This window comes from Crotalus tigris, unplaced genomic scaffold (genome assembly GCF_016545835.1).
Source record: "Crotalus tigris isolate CLP2741 ecotype Arizona unplaced genomic scaffold, ASM1654583v1 scf7180000018886.158148, whole genome shotgun sequence".
In the NCBI taxonomy this organism is placed as follows: Eukaryota; Metazoa; Chordata; class Lepidosauria; order Squamata; family Viperidae; genus Crotalus; species Crotalus tigris.
In genome coordinates, this window is record NW_024097257.1 from 79,255 (window position 1) to 99,685 (window position 20,431).

Consider the following 20,431-nt stretch of genomic DNA (forward strand, 5'->3'; position numbering starts at 1 on the left):
AAGTAGTCCTTGACTTACAGTCGTTTTTCTTTAACAGTCATTCAAAGTTGCAGTGGCATTGAAAAAAGTGAATTACGATTGGCCCTCGCACTCACAACCACCGCAGCATCCGGAGCATTCCAGGGTCATGTGATTGCTATTTGCGACCTTTTTCAGATTGCTATTTGCGACCTTTTTCCGACAAGCAAATCCCTGGGGGAAACCCAATTCACTTAACAACCATATGATTTACATAACTGTGGCCAAAAAGGTTATAAAACCAGGCACAGTTTGCTTAAGAGCTGCCTTCCTTAGCAGCTGAAATCCTGTTCCCAACTGTGGTTGTAAATCAAGGACTACCTGTTTAGTCACTGTTAATAAAATGCCCTGCAATTCAAATATGTGTCCCAGGATGTTATGTGAACACTGTAAAAGATCCTATCGCACATTTTGTCCAGTTCAGATCTTGTGGCTTCTTTGGGCTGCCAGATTCTTTGAGCAAGATCTGCTTTCTCTTATAACTTGTGCACACCTGATGCACCATCTTGCATTCAGGATTCACAATCATTTGTGTTTGTGGTTCCCCCTTCTGGATAAAAATTGGGAAATCATGGAGAGGCTACTTAACACGTATTTCCTGCATATTCAAATATATTCCACCTTAGTGCCTTCCCAGCTGTGTACGTTTGCAACTTGTAGTTACTTGCTTCTGATAGTTCTCTGCATGTTTCTTTCCAGCTAGTGCTTAACTTGCATCTCGTGCATGATTTGTGCCAAATGCATATTTAACTTGTCTTTGTCTTTGATGCTTGCAACCTAATTCATCCCAGCCACCCTGCCTCGAAAAGAAAGTGCTGTCAAACAGGAAACAGAGAGTGAGTATCACTAGAGCTTTTAAGTGGTTATTGCCAGTTCATTTTATGTTTTGGTAAACCAAAAAACAAAATTATCACGGCAAAACCTGTGAATGGTCAGATGCAGTGTTTTTTGCACTGATCTGAGGTACAGGAAAAGCAAATGTTCAGTCGGGGAAGCAGCAAACAATACTTGAATGCTGTAGAAGATTTCCAGTGGGAGTTGAGTCATGGGCAAAATAAAACGTGTTTTAAAATTGACGTTCAAATTAGGAAGATCGCATCTTCCTCATATTTCTTGCAATATGAGAAAAGCATTTTAAAGTCCAGGAGGCTGACCCTGTGAATGAATCCATGAGGATTGACAAGGGCACGCAGGACAGCTGCAAGCCCAGCACAAGGAACTTAAAATGGTTAAATAATGCTAGCATGGAATTCTTATGCACCACATCATCCTTATTCATTATGGGAATACCATTTTGTGCATACGAAATCTGACTGGTGGATTTCCTCTACCCTTCAGCTTAAGTTGCAGCAGTATGAACTTGCACACTGATACTTATGCTTCTATATTTGTTATTCTCAATTAGCTACCGGCAGTTAATTTTGAGAAACATTATCCCCAGGGTGCTACTTGACTTCTCGCTGACATTCTTGTGGCCAAATAAATGATTTCAGACACAACCCCCTTGCCCACCTTTGTTAGTCTAAGATCCATGACATGATTGGTATTCAGTGGCACTGCCATCTGCATGGGCATCCAGTCATCTGTAACTCCCCCCCATGCATTGTTTGCTGAGAACTATTGTGCTGCTCTTTGAATGTGGGTTGTTGTGACAACACACATCAGGTTTCATGGCTTGAAGCTCCTCTGACCAGCATTTCATGAGACTGAGATACTCTGGGTTGAGTATTACCTGACCACTATAGTGCAGGCGCTTGTTTCAACTTACCTGTTTATTTCCCTTAATTCCAGTCCCTTAATGCTGTAGTATAAAGCACTTTTGACTATACCAGTGTTTCTCAACCTTGACCATTTTAAGGCATGTGGACTTCAACTCCCAGAATTCCACAGCCAGCAATGCTGGCTGTGGAATTCTGGGAGTTGAAGTCCACATGCCTTAAAATGGTCAAGGTTGAGAAACACTGGACTATACGAAGGATAATCTTCAAGGACGTGAGATTTCCAACCCAGGGTCCTACTGCACTTCCCTCACCATTTCAAATGTTTGGCTACTGAATTATAGTTTCTCAATTCAAGAATAAGCTTCTTTCTCCGGGGCACCTGCAAAGAAGGGTTTGGAAGACTTTAGATCAGTGGTGGCGAACCTATGGCACGGGTGCCAGAGGTGGCACTCAGAGCCCACTCTGTGGGCACTCATGCTGTCGCCCCAGTCCTAGGCCTTCAGCTGGGTTTTATAAAACCTTTTCGCTTTAGGCCTCCACCGCCGTGTGCAAAAAAAAAAAAAAAGATTCAATCAATCAATCAATTTCAACTTCTTGTGGGAAAAAAAAGATCTTGCAGAGTTGGAATTGATTGATTGAACTTTTTAGTCCCACCCAGTCTGCCGTTACCACCGCAGCCATGCCCACCCAATGGGCCACACCCACCCAATTGGCCACACCCAGCCAATGGGCCACACCCACCCGGCACCCGACGATGCATAAGTGGGTTTTGGGTTGCAGTTTGGGCACTCGGTCTCTAAAAGGTTTGCCATCACTGCTTTAGATTAACCACTGTTTCTCTGAGTGGAATAGTTCAGTTAATCATAATTACTAGAAACAAGCTAGTTTCATAAATGATGGTTGGAGGCTAGTTTCTTTTCACTGATTGTAGTTATGATTAACAATAGTGCAGGGTGAGTAATGAATCATACTGACCAATGTCAGATGTTTTAGTTGTAACTCTAAATCCCTTCCCATTGGCCATGCCAGTCTGGGCTGATGCGATTGGTGCTCAAAAACAGTTAAAGAGAAACAAGACATTCAAAAAAAAGTGTCTTGCGCCGTCTCAAACAATGATATGTCTGGAATTAAAGCAGAAGATTGCATTCTGCTCAAAACTCTAAGAGGGAGCGAGACAAAGGGTCGTCCTCGTAATTTAGAATTTCATTTGCCCATTCTAGAGGGTCAGCCATCCTTGGATGGTGAAGGATGTAAGGATTGGAAGCATGAAAAATGGGGATGCAATCCCCCCCCCCACTCACTCACTGGAACTTTTTTTAAGCATGGGAGGAACACAACCTTAAAATATTTTCTTAAAATATTTTGATTCATCTGCAAGAATGGTCTTTTTCTCATTTCTTCCCAGTTGAAATATAATCAAACTGCAGTACACTGAACAAAGTTGTTAAGAGTAATCGGCATGGGAGAGGTTTCTCCTGGAAGGGGCCACGAGAATGAGACGGCTTTCCCTAATTTTTTTTTCCAGGAGTTGGTTGCGTCTACTTTCTTCCTAAGAAAATAGTAATGCGTCGCTTCTGTTCCGCTTTGCTTCTAGAACAGTGGTTCTCAACCTGTGGGTCGGGACCCCATTTGGGGCCGAACGACCATTTCACGGGGGTCGCCAAACAAGCCTGTCCGCCATTTTCCCCCCTTTTCTTTGGCCACGCCCCTGGCACCCGGTGATGTATAAGTGGTTGGGGGTCACCACAACATGGGGAACTGTATTATGGGGTCGCGGCGTTAGAAAGGTTGAGAACCACTGTTCTAGAAGGTGCCCCTTCGTGAATTGTTCCTGGCCTTCCTGTCTGCCCTTACTTGTGCTCTTTTCTGGATCGCTAGTGGCCTTAGGCACTAGTTCTTGTATTGGCTGATCCTAAGTGTCTGTCATTCAGTGTGCACTTCTGAATCAGTTTATTTGTCTTCAGTGAAACAATGGGGCAACACCAGAGTCGTTTGTTTATTCTGTAGGAAGCGCCCTCATAAAAATGCAGGTAGATGAGGAAAACTGTTTTTAACGTATGATGCTTAACTGTGTGGCAGCTTCTTATCTAGCTTGTGTTATGTCACAGGCCTTCACGGAAGCTCCGGGAAATTGACCGGCTCAACATCTAGCTTGAACAAACTCTCCGTTCAGAACGCAGGAAGTCGTAGATCTCAGTCGTCCTCGTTGCTAGACATGGGAAACATGTCCGCTTCTGACCTTGATGTAGCAGATAGGACTAAGTTTGATAAGGTAATGCAAAGATTCCGGGTATAATTGCATACCAGTGTATTGCTCCCCCCAAAATATTAATTTAACACATATAAATGCCATTGTTCTTGTGTATCAAGTATTCCCAATTCTTTCCCACGTCTGGGATCAAAGGTCTGCAGGCTGGAACTCTTCCCTTCACATTACTTCTCAGAATTTGATGCCAATGGAAAAGGGAAACTCATTGGGCCCAAAATGATTCCCAGAACTTCCTCTGTTGCCTTTTCAGCACGCGGAGAAGTCATATGGCAGCAATTTCTGCATTTATCAATATAGAAAAAGAGGCTATGAGTAGGCTAGCAGCTGATCTCTTAATATTAGCTTTTAATATTTTAAGCACCTTTTAAAAATCTGGCAGAGCTATTTTCTGAGCTATTTCTGCTTTTTCCTTCTTCCTCTAATAGCGTCTTATGACCACAGGAACAGTCAATTGAAAACACTTCCATTGCTTTTAAATGGAACATAATGGCAATAAGACATTTGTATACGTGTGTTTGCGTGTGCTAAATATCTGTTTTGATTCTCATAGATCTTTGAACAGGTCTTAAGTGAATTAGAGCCCCTTTGTCTGGCAGAACAAGACTTCATTAGTAAATTCTTCAAACTTCAACAGCATCTCAGCATTCCTGGAACACCGGTGGTATGAATCTCAATTTGGAAATTATTGACTGAGAACTAAATGGCTATAACCTTAGCTCGATTTCCATCTAAATCTTTACTTCTTTTCCAGAGTGATACAGAGGAGACTGATGGAGGAACTTTAACAAAAGCACACAATATTGGTGGGCTGCAATCAGCATATTCTGAGTATGTTTCCAATTAGCAGAGGGATCTTCTGAACATGAAACACTCTTTGTGTCTTGAACAAATTGTGAGCCTTAGAAGTTGCTCAGGACTGTTTTGGAAGTTAGCAGCATATAAATCACATAAATAAATGTTCTGCTCATGTGGCAATGAATTAAAAAACCACAGAAAATTGGTTTAGTGTTGCCTTAAGTGTAACGTATTTTATTGCACTAGGCTGCTCATAAATAAGGAAACTGCAGGATTTTATATAGAAGATTGGACTTCATGGTGAAATTTTTGAAAAATTTCTCCCAGAATTATTTGAAATCCAATAATGAAGATATGATCATCAGCAAATGGCAGCCAATGGATGACTGTCTGGGTTCAGAAAATAAGCAAGATTGGACCTGATTTGTATTAGGGCTCTAGGTCACAGTGAGAAGTTGAAAAGGTGCTGGAAAAAAGCAGATTTTAGGACATTTCTATAACAAATAATAATAATAATAATAATAATAATAATAATAATAATAATAATAATAATATGGATAGTGGACGTGGCAGTGCCTGGAGACAGCAGAATAAACGAGAAAGAACTGGAGAAGATAACAAAATACAAAGACCTACAAATAGAAATAGAAAGACTGTGGCAAAAGCAAGCAAGGGTAGTACCAATAGTAATAAGCTCCTTGGGTGCAATCCCAAAACAACTAGAGCACTACTTGAACACCATTGGCATTGACAAATTCGCTATTAGTCAATTGCAAAAGGCAGCCTTACTAGGAACTGCTTCCATCTTGCGACGATACCTGTAATACCAACATCCACATCTGCCTATCCCAGGTCCTGGGTAAGGACTTGATAGGTAGACAAAATGCCAAATCCAGTCTGAACATGTAGCTGACTGTGCGATGATCAATAATAATAATAATATAATAATAATAATAATAATAATAATAATAATAATAATAAGCATTGACAAATTCGCTATTAGTCAATTGCAAAAGGCAGCCTTACTAGGAACTGCTTCCATCCTGCGACGATACCTGTAATACCATCAAACATCCACATCTGCCTATCCCAGGTCCTGGGTAAGGACTCGATAGGTAGACAAAATGCCAAATCCAGTCTGAACATGTGGCTGACTGTGCGATGATCCATAATAATAATAATAACAACAACAACAACCACTTGAACACCATTGGCATTGACAAATTCGCTATTAGTCAATTGCAAAAGGCAGCCTTACTAGGAACTGCTTCCATCCTGCGACGATACCTGTAATACCATCAAACATCCACATCTGCCTATCCCAGGTCCTGGGTAAGGACTCGATAGGTAGACAAAATGCCAAATCCAGTCTGAACATGTGGCTGACTGTGCGATGATCCATAATAATAATAACAACAACAACAACCACTTGAACACCATTGGCATTGACAAATTCGCTATTAGTCAATTGCAAAAGGCAGCCTTACTAGGAACTGCTTCCATCCTGCGACGATACCTGTAATACCCTCAAACATCCACATCTGCCTATCCCAGGTTCTGGGTAAGGACTCGATAGGTAGACAAAATGCCAAATCCAGTCTGAACATGTGGCTGACTGTGCGATGATCAATCATCATCATCATCATCATCTAAATTTTTAGATTATTATTATTATTTTTTTTAAATAATCTAAATTTTGTGAATTAGGTAAGTTATTCTATCACAGAAATGTTGACAATGAATGAAGCTCAGATTCCTGATCAGAATTGCTTAGGTTGAGTAGAAAGGGTAAATGATCAACTTTGCTGCAGGATCAGAGGGATATAGCTATTTGAAGTCTTTGGAATATAGAACGGGGCAAAAGTAATAACATAGTAGTCAAAAGAGAGAGTATAGTTTGACACAGAGCTAATGATTGGTATGCCAAAGTTTCCTAACCTTGGATATTTCAGTGGTGGGTAAAGGCATTGATGTAAACTCAAAAGCACTCACTTGGGTGGATAAATAGCTTCAGTTGCAAAAGGCAGCTTTTTGTGAACTAGAATTGTGATGAAGCTTTTAAAATCACAAATGTGCTCAGATACTCTATGGTAACTTTAATTGATAACGAGAGCCATTTTCTCTTTCTGGTCTTCTTTATCTCCCAAGGAAGGGACAAATGACTCTTACTATAATCTCAATTCTGTCCAGAGAGTTTTACAAAAGAAGCTGAGAGCAACATGAAGCTAGTCATACGGCTGCTTACCGCCCCACTAAGTTGATAGTAGTGTTTCATTAGTGTTTTTTGAACTTGGCACTGACTGGGGAACTTGGATAATTGACGTCCACACATCTTAAAATTGCTCAGTTGGAAAAACACTAAAACGGATCAACATTCATTTTCTCTAAGGCTCTGTGAAATGAATGTTGACTTAGAAAATGAAAAATAATCAAGTAATGTCCTTAAAATATATGCTAAACCTCAATGCTTGCCTAATACCTATATAAGTATTATTAATATTTACAATACTCCATGCCATCTGTTGCAGGAATCACATGATCCGGCAAATGATGACAAAAATATTTCGCTGTGTTGAACTAGAACTGAATAACCTCATTGCTCTGGGGGACAAGATTGACAGCTTCAATTCCCTCTATATGCTAGTGAAGATGAGTCATCACGTGTGGACAGCACAGAATGTGGATCCAACGTCCTTCCTTAGCACAACTCTTGGAAATGTTTTAGTGACTGTCAAACGAAACTTTGATAAATGCATTGTAAGTTTTAAGCACTTTGATGATTAGGTTGCATGCAGTTAGGATTCTGGAGAAAGTTCAAGATTCAGAGTGAAACCATAAGATGGGATGGCCTGCTTTGTGGTTTGGTATTGCCATAGTGTGTAACAACTCAGTATTGTGTAGATACAGTATTTAGCCTTTGAAATGGAGCCCTTTCCCTCCATTTAATGTGGGTAAGAAGACAAAGCAAGATGAAATCCGTGGAATGAATACACACCCATGCACGGACACCCACTGATCTTGTGCATTCCTATTTTTGTGTAGCAAATACAGAGGGACACTAATATGCCTTGACAGTCTTCTAGATGTAACTAGATTCCCCTTCATTTTTATCATTAGCTCGGAGATCCCCTTATTTATTTATCAGAGATCAGTTACCTGCATGGTAATAAGAGTTTTAGTTTAAAAACATGGCTAACTTTTTTTTTTTTAACTTTAGAGTAATCAGATAAAGCAGATGGAAGATGTAAAGATATCCAAGAAGAGCAAAGTTGGAATTCTTCCTTTTGTTGTTGAATTTGAAGAATTTGCAGCTTTGGCTGAATCTATATTCAGAAATGCTGAACGCAGAGGAGATCTAGATAAAGCTTACCTGAAACTTATTCGTGCAGTTTTTGCTAACGGTAAAATCTCTTTTCTGAAAGTCCATGATCTGCTATGTCATAAATAATCTCATTTTGTTGACGAATTGGGCTACAGTCTTATATTGCTGCATCTTATTATGTATTGTTATACTACAATTCACTTCTAAATCATTTTTGTCACTTCAGAGTATGTACCTGTCAATCATGTATTAATTGTTTTAGCATTCATCCCATTTCTTTATAACTCTGTTGTGCCAATTCCCAGATTCTGATTTAGAGGTACTTATAGGGACAGTCAACAAGCAAACGTAAGACATAAACTAGCTAAATCTGGGGGATTTCAAGGCCTTCCATCCTTCCGAGGTAGGTAAAATGAGGACCCAGATTGTTGGGGGCAATGTAAATATATATATACATTGCTTACTGGTGTACACCGCTTAGAGAGTGCTTGCACTTAAAGCGGTATATAAGTCTCATAAAATAAATAAATAAATAAATTATGATTTGGACATGCCCATTGAATTCTATGGCTGTGTGGAACCCTTAAGTTATAAATATTGTTTGCTTGATTTTGCCTTTGCATGCTGTTCAAGACCAAATCCTTATCTATTGCTTAGTAAGTTAGTTGATTCTCACTAGTTATAGTTAAACAAAGCATGGGTTAGTGCAGGGGTAGGCAACCTTGGCTGTTTTATGACTCATGGACTTCAACTCCCAGAATCCCTGAGCCAGCCATGCTGAGGGGAAAGGGAGAGGTTTCCAAGCTGAGCCATGGTGGCTCAAGGATTCTGGGAGTTGAAGTCCACGAGTCATAAAAGAGCCAAGGTTGCCTACCTCTAGTGCAGTGATTCTCAACCTTTCTAATGCCGTGACTCCATAATACAGTTCCCCATGTTGTGGTGACCCCCAAGTGGGTGTGGCCACCAATAAGAGGGAGTAGGACAGCTAGGGAAAAGGGAAAAAAATGGTGGACAGCATGGTTTGGTGACTCCCGTGAAATGGTCATTCGACCCAAATCGGGTCCCAACCCACAGGTTGAGAACCACTGCTCTAGTGTGAAGAGACAGAAGAGTCTCTTCTGATTCAAATAATTTAATGATGATAACAATGGGAGAGATAACTGATTTTAAGTATACAGTAGTACATTAAAATCTCTATTCTACTACTAGAAATGATATTAAAGTTTTCATTTATTTATTTGTTAAATTTAGGAACACACCCAACTAATTCTCTTTTATAATGATACTTTCTCTCTTATTAGTTTTCTTTCTTATCTTTTTTCCTTTTTATAACCACTAATTAAGACCTTTTTATTTGCTGTCTGCTATCCTTTACCGTTAACTCTTTACCTGCATTTCCAAATGTATCACAACAATCTTCTGACTTGGAAAATAAGTATAATTATCCCTGCTCTTTGATATTTCATGGTGTTTATGTCTGCATGGTATGTCTTCCTTTTGTTTCTGTAGTTGAGAAAGTAGCAAGTGAAAGCCAGAAGACTCCTCGGGATGTGGTTATGATGGAGAACTTCCACCATATCTTTGCAACCCTCTCTCGTTTGAAGATCTCCTGTCTAGAGGCGGAGAAAAAAGAAGCTAAACAGCAGTACACAGATTACTTACAGTCATACGTGATCTACTCTTTGGGGCAGCCACTTGAGAAATTAAATGTAAGAAATTGTTTTTTAAAATTTCTTTAATTCTGGGTTAAAACCAGAAATACATATTTTTATAGATATTCCCCTAAAACACAAATGAAGGTTTTCTCTCCTTCATTAAATACTCTATTTTCCAAATCATTCAAATAATGCGAAACTAATTTCTAAGACAGTGATGGCGAACCTTTTAGAGACCGAGCGCCCAAACCGCAACCCAAAATCCACTTACGTATCGCAAAGTGCCAGGGCTGCATCAGCATTGTCGTACCCTCAGGGGGGGTGGGGGCGGGCATGGCTGTGGTGGTCATGGCACTGAGTGGGCATGGCCAGGGTGGGTGTGGCCACCTTGATGTTGCTTGTGGGGGGAATGCCTGTGGGGGGTGGGCAGGATTGGGGGAGATCCAGGGGGTCTCTGGTGGGTGGCGCATCCTGCGGGGTGAGGCAGGGGGTAGGGTGGGGGTGCCATTGCTGCGGGGCAAGGCGAGGCAGGGGCGGCTGCTGCCTGACACCACCAGTCCCTGCACACAGAGACCAGCGAGCGCATGGGGGCATGCTCTACCACTTCTACTTGAGCTTGCTAGCCAGCTGCTTTGCCTCCTTTGTGCTGGGTGGAGTTGGCACTCCGGGTGCCAGCGGTGGCGTAATGGACCTGTGTGAGCTGGCGGCGGCAGCAGGCGTGCCCACAGAGAGGGCTCTGAGTGCCGCCTCTGGCACATGTGCCATAGGTTCGCCATCACTGTTCTAAGAGCAGTTTCTGAGAGTGGGATGAAATGATAAAGTATTCCTTCTTAATAGCTCTGGATTAATTGTTACATGAACGCTGATAACAAATTGAATATTTTCAAAATCTCTAAACTGCACAGCTTTCCTCATACTTGATGATCTTCTGATGACCTTTCGTGTTTTGTATCATACCTCACAAAATGCACAGGCCACGGATTGTATTTTTAATCAGCACAGTGGCATATTAACTGTATTTGTTTTTTTTAATCTAATTTTAAATTAAGTTTCTATGTAATTTAAAAGCCAATCAAATGTAGTTTCTGAAGTATGGCTCCCACTCTCTACTCAAAAGTAAAATAAAGTCTATGCCACTCTAATATTATGACAACGTGGCTTGCTTTTAGATACTGAAGACCAAGTAACAGTTCTGTGTTTGTTGAATGTAAGCATTCAGGAACAAATTTGCATCAGCTATGTGATCCTATAATATTGGCTCTGCTTGAGAATTAATGTATTGCTTTTTAATTTAAAAAAATCTAGCTTTTTTATTTAAAAAAAAGAAACAGAAATCAAACCTGTATGGAATTTATGAGCGCTGTAACTCACATCCCAATTTACAGGAGTTTTTGCATCATCATACTGCCTATCTTTTAGGCTTCAGATTTTTTCATGGGAAAGTATGGCTGGACATCTTTTCAGCTTCCCCTTATAGAAACTGATTGGATTAAATTTAGGTATTTATTTATATATGAATGAGAAGCTAACGCAAACAGTATAAATGTAAGCAAAACAGGAAATATAAAATGTATTTTATTACATGGACTGGGATTATGGGATTTTTGTTACTAGAGAATCTGTGGAAGCTCAGGATGGAGCAGTGAATTTTTGTTTCTAGTTCTGGACACTAGGGGTGATGCGGTAGCTCACTGGTTAAAACGCTGGGCTTGTTGGCTGTAAAGCCAGCAGCCCGGGTTTGAGACCCGAGCGCCACGTGACTGGGTGAGCTCCCATCCTTGCCTCAGTTCCTGCCAATCTAGCAGTTTGAAAGCATGCAAATGCGAGTAGATAAATAGGTACCGTGTTGGTGGGAAGGTAACAGTGCTTGGTGACGGCATGCTGGCCACATGACTGCAGAAATGTCTTCTGACAGCACTGGCTCAAGGGCCTTGAAACGGAGATGAGGACCCACCCCCTAGAGCAGAGGTAGGCAACCTTGGCTCTTTTATGACTCGTGGACTTCAACTCCCAGAATCCTTGAGCTGCCATGGCTCGGTTTGGAAACCTCTCCCTTTCCCCTCAGCATGGCTGGCTCAGGAATTCTGGGAGTTGAAGTCCACGAGTCATAAAAGAGCCAAGGTTGCCTACCCCTGCCCTAGAGTCAACAATGACTAGTGGAGTAAAATCTGCAGGAGACTCCTCTGGACACTACAGATAGTCCTCAACGTAAGACCACAACTGAGCCCAACATTTATGTTGCTAAATGTGAGATTTGTTAAGTGAACTTTGCCCCATTTTATGACTTTTTTCGCCACAGTTGTTAAGGGAATCACTTCAGTTGTTAAATTAGGAACACGGTTGTTAAGTGAATCTGGTTCCCCCATTGACTTTGCTTGTCAGAAGGTCGCAAAAGGTGATCGCGCGGCCTCGGGATACTGCGACCGTCCTAAATGTGAGTCGACTGTCAGGCGTCCAAATTAAATCACGTGGCCATAGAGATGATGCAACGGTCATAATGGTGATAAGTCACTTTTTTCAATGCCGCTGTAACTTCAGTCACCAAACAAACTGTTGTAAGTTGAGGACTACCTGCACCAGGTTGGAAGAGGCAGGTGAATGGTCGTGTAACCGTTTTGGAAACCTTGGGGCATGAAAGCCGTGTCAATATGGAAGTGACCTAAATTGCATTTCATTGCAGCACTTCTTTGAGGGCGTTGAAGCCCGTGTGGCTCAAGGAGTGCGAGAAGAGGAAGTGAGCTACCAGTTGGCCTTCAGTAAACAAGAGCTAAGAAAGGTTATTAAGGAGTATCCCGGCAAAGAAGTCAAAAAGGGATTGGACAACCTTTATAAAAAGGTGGACAAACATCTGTGTGAAGAAGAGAACCTACTTCAGGTAATGTAAGAAGGCAGGCTAAAAGAGAGAATCTAATTTTAAAAGTTTTCTGGTTGCCATAATTTGTCTTTTGATGACCCATCACAAGAATAAAATTTGAATTATACTAGTTTGGATTGTAGTATGTAGTGATAGGGTTTGAATGAATGGTAGTAGAACACATCCTTTCTACCAAGCTGACCTGTGACCTACAGTACCTGACCCTTAAGGTCGCCTTCTTAGTCACTGTTACCTCAGCAAGACGCATCTCAGAACTAGCAGCCCTGTCAGTGAGGGAGGACCTTTGTACCTTCCACACGGACAGGGTGGTGTTACGTTTGGACCCCTCCTTCGTTCCAAAGGTCAATTCCCTATTCCACAGAGCACAGGAGATGGTGCTGCCAAACTTTTGCCCTGAACCGTCCCATGAACTGGAGTGCAAGTGGCACACCTTAGACGTTCACAGAGTTTTAAAGCAGTACATCAAGCGAACGGCACCCTTCTGTAGATCGGAAGCACTGTTTGTCTCCTTCCATTCTCACACAAGAGGCCGGAGGGTCACTGCATCCACAATCGGTAGATGGATTAAAAGGTGTATAGCGGAGGCATACAGGGGACAGTCCTTGACGGTCCCCAGACGAATCACTGCACATTCCACACGCAGTGCTGCAACCTCAGCAGCATGGGCAACTCAGGCTTCGATTGAAGAAATATGTAGAGCGGCGACATGGACGTCGCCTTCCCCTTTTATAAGACACTACAAATTAGACAGATTCGCATCTGCGGAGTCCTCCTTTGGCAGGAGAGTACTCCAGTGCATAATATCAGAGAGTGGGACACAGGCCCAGATGGCATCCCAACCACAAGGACAGTGAGGCTTTGGTATGTCCCATTGGTGGATTCTCCACTGGTCACGCTGGAGAAGGGGCATTGGTCTTACCTGAACGCCTTTTCTCAGCATGACGATGGAGAATCCACTCCCACCCTTGAGGCCAGTCAGGTCTTGTGAGGGGAGAGGATGGAGTCAACGCAAGAAAACATAGCCAACTACCTTTCGCCTCGTCGAGACTGGGGCAGGGAGATCCCAGGAGGAAAGGCGGAGCAAAATTGGACTAGTCTGCAGGCAGAAGACGAAGTTAACCCATTGGTGGATTCTCCATCGTCACACTGAGAAAAGGCATTCAGGTAAGACAACGCCCCTTCTACCAAGCTGAGGAGAAAGACTCTTCTTCCTTATACATTAAGAGTTTAGGCCAGTGGTGGCGAACCTATGGCACTCGTGCCAGAGGCGGCACTCAGAGTCCTCTCTGTGGGCACATGGACCATCGCCCCAGCCCCACCTCCACCTGGATCCCCCTCCTCAACAGCCCCCCCAGAGGAGAGTTGCCCACGAGTGCGGCCCGTGCGGAGCAGCGCAGCCAAGGACACGCCAGCTGGGCAGCGGGGACAAGACTCTGCCCTCGCACGCTATCGCGCACAGTTGATGCTGTGGGGCACGGGCAGAGGGCATGGCCACTATGGCACTGCTGGACCGCCTGGGCGATCTGCGGCAGGCTGTGAAGGTGTTGAGTGGCCCTGCGGGCAGGCAGGGGGTGGAGTGGGGCAGATGGGATGGGGCAGAGTGGAACAGGTGGGGGTGGGTTTTGGACACTTGATCTCTAAAAGGTTCACCATCACTGGTTTAGGCTGAGATAAATGTTTGTATGAAGGGCTATGAAGTGATGTAAACCCTTGCTGTCATTTAAGTCAAGCAGCTCAGACGTAGATTAGTATTTCAGTGGAAACTCATTTATGCCTCAAGCATTAGTGCATAAAATTAAAGGTACGCTCCCTTGGGTACTTCAGGCATTTAATACTGAAAACATTTAATGTGACCTCACTTGTGGAGTTTTGGACTGGAGCTTTTCATTTATTTACTAAAGCTTCCTTTTTCTCTTTTTGGTAGGTGGTATGGCATTCCATGCAAGATGAATTCATACGGCAATACAAGCATTTTGAAGGCTTAATAGCACGTTGCTATCCCGGTTCTGGAATTACTATGGAATTTACTATTCAGGATATTTTAGATTACTTCTCCAGTATTGCACAGTCACACTGAAGTTTGCCTGGCGCAAAGCAAGATAAGCTCACAAAGTTGCTGGTAAAAGCATTGTTGACACTGGAAGTTCTCATTTTGAGGAATAGCAGGATGTTCTTAATTATCTTCATACATATCAGCAATTGACTTGGGCTAGCTTTCCTCAATGTAACGCTGTCTTATATAAAATTGGATTACAGCTCTGAGAATTCACAGCAGAGTTGTCCTAGGCCAGGGATAGGCAACCTTGGCTCTTTTATGACTCGTGGACTTCAACTCCCAGAATTCCTGAGCCAGCATGGCTCAGCTTGGAAACCTCTCCCTGTCCCCTCAGCATGGCTGGCTCAGTAATTCTGGGAGTTGAAGTCCACAAGTCATAAAAGAGCTAAGGTTGCCTACCCCTGTCCTAGACCTACTGGCTAAGAATTCTGAGAATTCTAGTCCATTCCATTGGAAAATTGGCCTAGGTCAGTGGTTCTCAACCTTTCTAATGCCGCGACCCCATAATACAGTTCCCCATGTTGTGGTGACCCCCAACCACTTATACATCACCAGGTGCCAGGAGCGTGGCCAAAGAAAAGGGGAAAAATGGTGGACAGCCTTGTTTGGCGACCCCCGTGAAATGGTCGTTCGACCCCAAATGGGGTCCCGACCACAGGTTGAGAACCACTGGCCTAGGTGGAAATACTGCCTAATTGCTGAAAAAAAAAGAATGTTGAACTATACATTTTGACATGTAACTAGTATATCAAATGTATATTTATTATACTAAGTTCATCTGCTTTCATAATCCTTTGCTTTTAGAAATTAATAAGTAAGCATATATATTATATCAACATCTGGTGGTTTTTTTCCCTTGAAAGTGCATGTTAATATACATGTTTAATAAGATGGTTGAGTTTTTGAGAACCAATGTCCTGGATTATGTAAATACAGTTCTTTTGATTTGAAGTATAAAAAAAGCTCTTTACAAAGAAAGTACTTATTTCCTGAGGGAGATTATTAGTTGTGCCTCAGCATGGCATTAAAGGAAAAAAAATGCTTTATTTCTCCAAAATAAACAGCCAGTGATTGTACTTGAAGTAATGTTCAGTGCATTGATTGAGGTTTCCTTAGCAACTCTGACATTTTTAGATTTAAGCAGCATCATTGTAAATTTGTTCAGACGGCTGTATTTAGAAAGAAAAATGCAAGTTACTACTCTTCTGTAAAAAGAACTGTTGAGACTTAAAATGTCTTTTTAGGTTGTATCCTAGTATTGTAAAATCTTTAACTCACATGTGCACAGAATGCACTTTGGCCAATGTATTTATCTATCTCAGTTTCTTCCTCGCTGCATTGTTTTCGCTCAAGCTACCTTATATATTTTCAAGTCTATGAGGATTCCACACACTGTGGAAGTTATGTTTTCTCACAGATTGGTTTTATAATTATTACTGGTGGAAATGGTGTGGAAACTGGGCTACCTCTTTGCAGCACTTCTTCCTATTTAGTAGCAAGAAAGGAAATTGTAAAAATGTCTGGCTTGTCCTTCCCACAAAAGTGTTCTTTCACTATGTACTTTACAATGAGCACGTAAAAAAGCAAGCTGAGCTAGAATGTGATGGTAACAGTTGTCATGCTGTTTGATCACACTACAAACACAAATGATAAAGTGTACCTGGCTTTCAAAGAGCCAATGTGCCATGCCATTCCCTCCCCCTCCCCCCCCCCATGAGGAACTCAACTGGTACCTTTCAATGCTCAGGCCTAAAAACCATTTGTTTATATTACTTCTATTTTAGTTGTGTAGCTTCAATTGGTTGGTCCCCATGCCATTCTGTATCCAGGCAAATGTCAAATACTTGTACAGTCTCTCCTGATTCAAGTGAAAAGGAGAAAGTGTGTTGGAGAATGAAATATAAATAAATGTTACCATACCGATGACGCTGTTATTTATTTGCCTGCATTTACAAAATTGTTGATATATTTAGTATTCTAAACAGCACGTTTTCATGCCATTAAAATGTCATAAAAGGCAATTGCATTTGCCAAAAAAAACCCCAAACAATCCTTCAGTTTGCACAACACTGATGTAGAATGATGGGACTCTCATATTTATATTTAATATGTGTAATCTAATATTGATAATCAATAGAAACAAAGGAGCATCTTGAGAAATTTCATTGGTTTCCTTGATAGTTTAACTTGGGATTCAAAAGAAGCAATAACGTGTCAATCAGATTAACAAGACAACTTCTTACATAATTGGGAAGACCTTGAGTACCCATCAAGAAATTTGGTGATATTTAACTATCCAGAATCTTAGCACTTGCCGAACTTTAATGTGCCATCTTTGTCAAAGATGGTTTTACATATTTTTAAATGAGATTAGCCTGCTGGAAAGGAGAGCACCAGCCTCAACCACTAATGATCCTCATTTTCAACATCTAATTTGAGTAGAAAGAGTCTGAATCAAATTCTAGATCAGGGTCCCCAACCCTTGGTCTGTGGAATGGACGCGGCATGCCAGCACCCGTTCTGCACAAACTAGCAAAGCCCCATCCGTGGGATGCAGGCAGCACACAAAACCATGCACTCTCAGGTTCGTGGAAAAACCTTTCTCCACGGAACCAGTCCCTAGTGCCCAAAAGGTTGGGGACCTCTGTTCTAGATGGCTTCTGTTCTGGATAATAATAATAATAATAAAATAATAATAATAATAATTAAAAAAATTGATAAATTCGCTATTAGTCAATTGCAAAAGGTGGCCTTACTAGGAACTGCTTCCATCCTGCGACGATATCTATAATACCATCAAACATCCACATCTGCCTATCCCAGGTCCTTGGTAAGGACTCGATAGGTAGAGAAAATGCCAAATCCAGTCTGAACATCTGGCTGACTGTGCGATGATCAATAAATAATAATAATAATAATAATAATAATAATAATAATAATAATAATAATAAAGTTGGAAGGGACCTTGGAGGTCATCTAGTCCAACCCCCTGCTCAGGCAGGAAACCCTATTCATGTCGGACAAATGGCTGTCCAGTCTCTTCTTAAAAACCTCCAGTGTTGGAGCATTCACCGCTTCTGGAGGCAGGTTGTTCCACTGGTTAATTGTTCTAACTGTCAGGAAGTTTCTCCTTAGTTCTAGGTTGCTTCTCTCCTTGGTTAGTTTCCATCCGTTGCTTCTTGTCCTGCCTTCAGGCACTTTGGAAAATAGCTTGACACCCTCTTCTTTGTGGCAGCCCGAGATAATTGGAACACTGCTATCATGTCCCCCCTCGTCTTTCTCTTCATTAAACTAGACATACCCAATTCCAGCAACCGTTCCTTATATGTTTTAGCCTCCAGTCCCCTAATCATCTTTGTTGCTCTTCTCTGTACTCTTTCTAGAGTCTCAACATCTTTGTTACATCGTGGTGACCAAAACTGGATGCAGTATTCCAAGTGTGGCCTTACCAAGGCATTGAAGAGTGGTATTAATACTTCACGTGATCTTGATTCTATCCCTCTGTTAATGCAGCCTAGCACTGTGTTGGCCTTTTTGGCAGCTGCAGCACACTGCTGGCTCATATTTAAGTGATTGTCCACTAGGACTCCGAGATCCTTCTCACAGTTACTACTATTGAGCAAGGTACCACCTATACTATACCTGTGCATTTGGTTTTTCTTGCCTAAATATAGAACCTTGCCTTTTTCACCATTGAATTTCATTTTGTTAGATAGCGTCCAGTGTTCAAGTCTGTCCAGATCCTTCTGTATCCTAAGCCTGTCTTCTGGAGTGTTGGCTATTCCTGCCAGCTTGGTGTCGTCTGCAAATTTGATGAGTTCCCCATCTATCCTCTCGTCCTAATCTTTGATAAAGATGTTGAAGAGCACTGGGTCCAGAACAGAGCCCTGGGGCACCCCACTAAGCACTTCCCTCCATGTAGATGTGGTTCCATTGAGGACCACACGCTGAGTACGTCCAGTCAGCCAGCTACGGATCCATCTGGTGGTGGTGCTGTCTACCCCACATTTTTCTATCTTGTCAAGTAGTAGGTTGTGATCTACTTTATCAAATGCCTTACTGAAGTCCAAGTAAATTATGTCCACAGCTTTCCTCTGCTCCACTAATTTTGTCACTTGGTCAAAGAGTGTTATAAGATTTGTCTGGCATGATCTATTTTTGACAAATCCATGTTGGTTTTTAGTAATGACTTTGTTTGCCTCTAGGTGTTTGCTGATTCGTTGTTTGATTATCTTTTCCAGGATCTTCCCAGGTATTGAGGTCAGGCTGATAGGTCTGTAATTTCCTGGGTCCATTTTTGCCCTTTTTTGTAGATGGGAACTACATCAGCTCTTTCCCAGTCCTCTGGTAGTTCCCCTGTGCTCCAGGATCTTTGAAAAATATAGTTCAGTAGTTCTAAGATCACATCTGCCAGTTCCTTGAGAACCTTGGGGTGTAATCCATCTGGTCCTGGCGATTTGAACTCATCTAGGCTGGGCAGTGCTCACTTACCATTTTCTTGCCTATCTTAACTTGTGTTTCTATTCTGTTTTTTATGGCACTATTTTTGATAGGTTGGTCTGTTTTTTTCCCTTTGGGTCAAGACAGATGCAGAGGTACCTGAAACATTCTTAGGAAATTAGAAACAGTCACAATTGGGTCTGCAGTATTGCAAGGATAGATGGTTGATTAAATAGGAATCTAGAGACTGGCCATCACAACCAGTGGTGGCATTCAAATATGCGAACAACCGGTTCTGTGTGTGGATGCTGCTTCCGGAAGTCCATTTTGGGCCTGGGCAACAAAAAATTAGCTACCGGTTCTGCTGAAGTGGTGCAAACCAGCTGAATTCCACCACTGATCCCAGCCCTTTTGCCAAGAAAACTACCCTCAGATTTCTACCTGTACCTGAAGGGGCAAGAAGGCAGCACAAAAGAGAGACTGGAGATTTTTTTTTTTTTAATGTAGAAGGCCTTTGGGTTAAGCTGAGATCCACTGTGCAAAAATAGTCAAGATTTACAAAATTAAAAGCTCATCAGTCAAGATTTACAAGATAATTTTGATTTTAGGCGCTCCTGAAATTCTGGGGGTCTATGTTTTCTATTATGACATGTACCGAAGCCAAGATTTCAGGCCAAAGATATGTCTTATCTCTTCTGGAAATGTATTTCAAAGGTAATGAGCGGTCTGGTCATTACACGATCAGATGAAGAGAAATGGCTAATTAAAAAAAAACAACTTGATGGTCCTTTTCACATCCTCGGTGGTAAATCCACGTGTCATATTCTGCTTCCCTTTATACCAGAGGTAGGCAACCTTGGCTCTTTTATGACTCATGGACTTCAACTCCCAGAATTCCTGAGCCAGCCATGCTGAGGGGAAAGAGTGAGGTTTCCAAGCTAAGCCATGCTGGCTCAGGAAGTCTGGGAGTTGAAGTATACGAGTCATAAAGTGGCCTAGGCCTAGGCCAAGAGTAGGCAACCTTGGCTTTTATGACTCGTGGACTTCAACTCCCAGAATTCCTGAGCTAGCATGGCTCAGCTTGGAAACCTCTCCCTTTCCCCTCAGCATGGCTGGCTCAGGAATTCTGGGAGTTGAAGTCCATGAGTTATAAAAGCCAAGGTTGCCTACCCCTGCTTTATACTATAAAGCTTTGCTGGCTGAGGAATTCTGGGAGTTGAAATCCACAAGTCATAAAATTGCCAAGGTTGAGAACCCCTGCTTTATAGCTTCATGAAATT

General features: G+C 42.0%; 1 protein-coding gene across 7 annotated transcripts in view; it reads left to right on the top strand.

Moving 5' to 3' along the window:
* The window catches only part of EXOC1 (exocyst complex component 1), a 44,086-nt gene extending 28,786 nt beyond the window's left edge, over positions 1-15,300 (top strand). For 4 of the 7 annotated variants that reach the window (XM_039357286.1, XM_039357290.1, XM_039357288.1 and 1 more), the window contains 9 exons: positions 810-854; positions 3,848-4,011; positions 4,559-4,669; positions 4,760-4,836; positions 7,332-7,560; positions 8,021-8,204; positions 9,635-9,834; positions 12,461-12,655; positions 14,580-15,300. In XM_039357286.1, coding sequence (XP_039213220.1) covers positions 810-854; positions 3,848-4,011; positions 4,559-4,669; positions 4,760-4,836; positions 7,332-7,560; positions 8,021-8,204; positions 9,635-9,834; positions 12,461-12,655; positions 14,580-14,732 — 1,358 coding nt within the window. In that variant the 3' untranslated portion in view covers positions 14,733-15,300. The remainder of the gene's footprint in view (positions 1-809; positions 855-3,847; positions 4,012-4,558; positions 4,670-4,759; positions 4,837-7,331; positions 7,561-8,020; positions 8,205-9,634; positions 9,835-12,460; positions 12,656-14,579) is intronic. The other 3 variants (XM_039357289.1, XM_039357292.1, XM_039357293.1) reach the window with 1 other exon arrangement.
* The last annotated feature ends 5,131 nt before the right edge of the window (positions 15,301-20,431 follow it).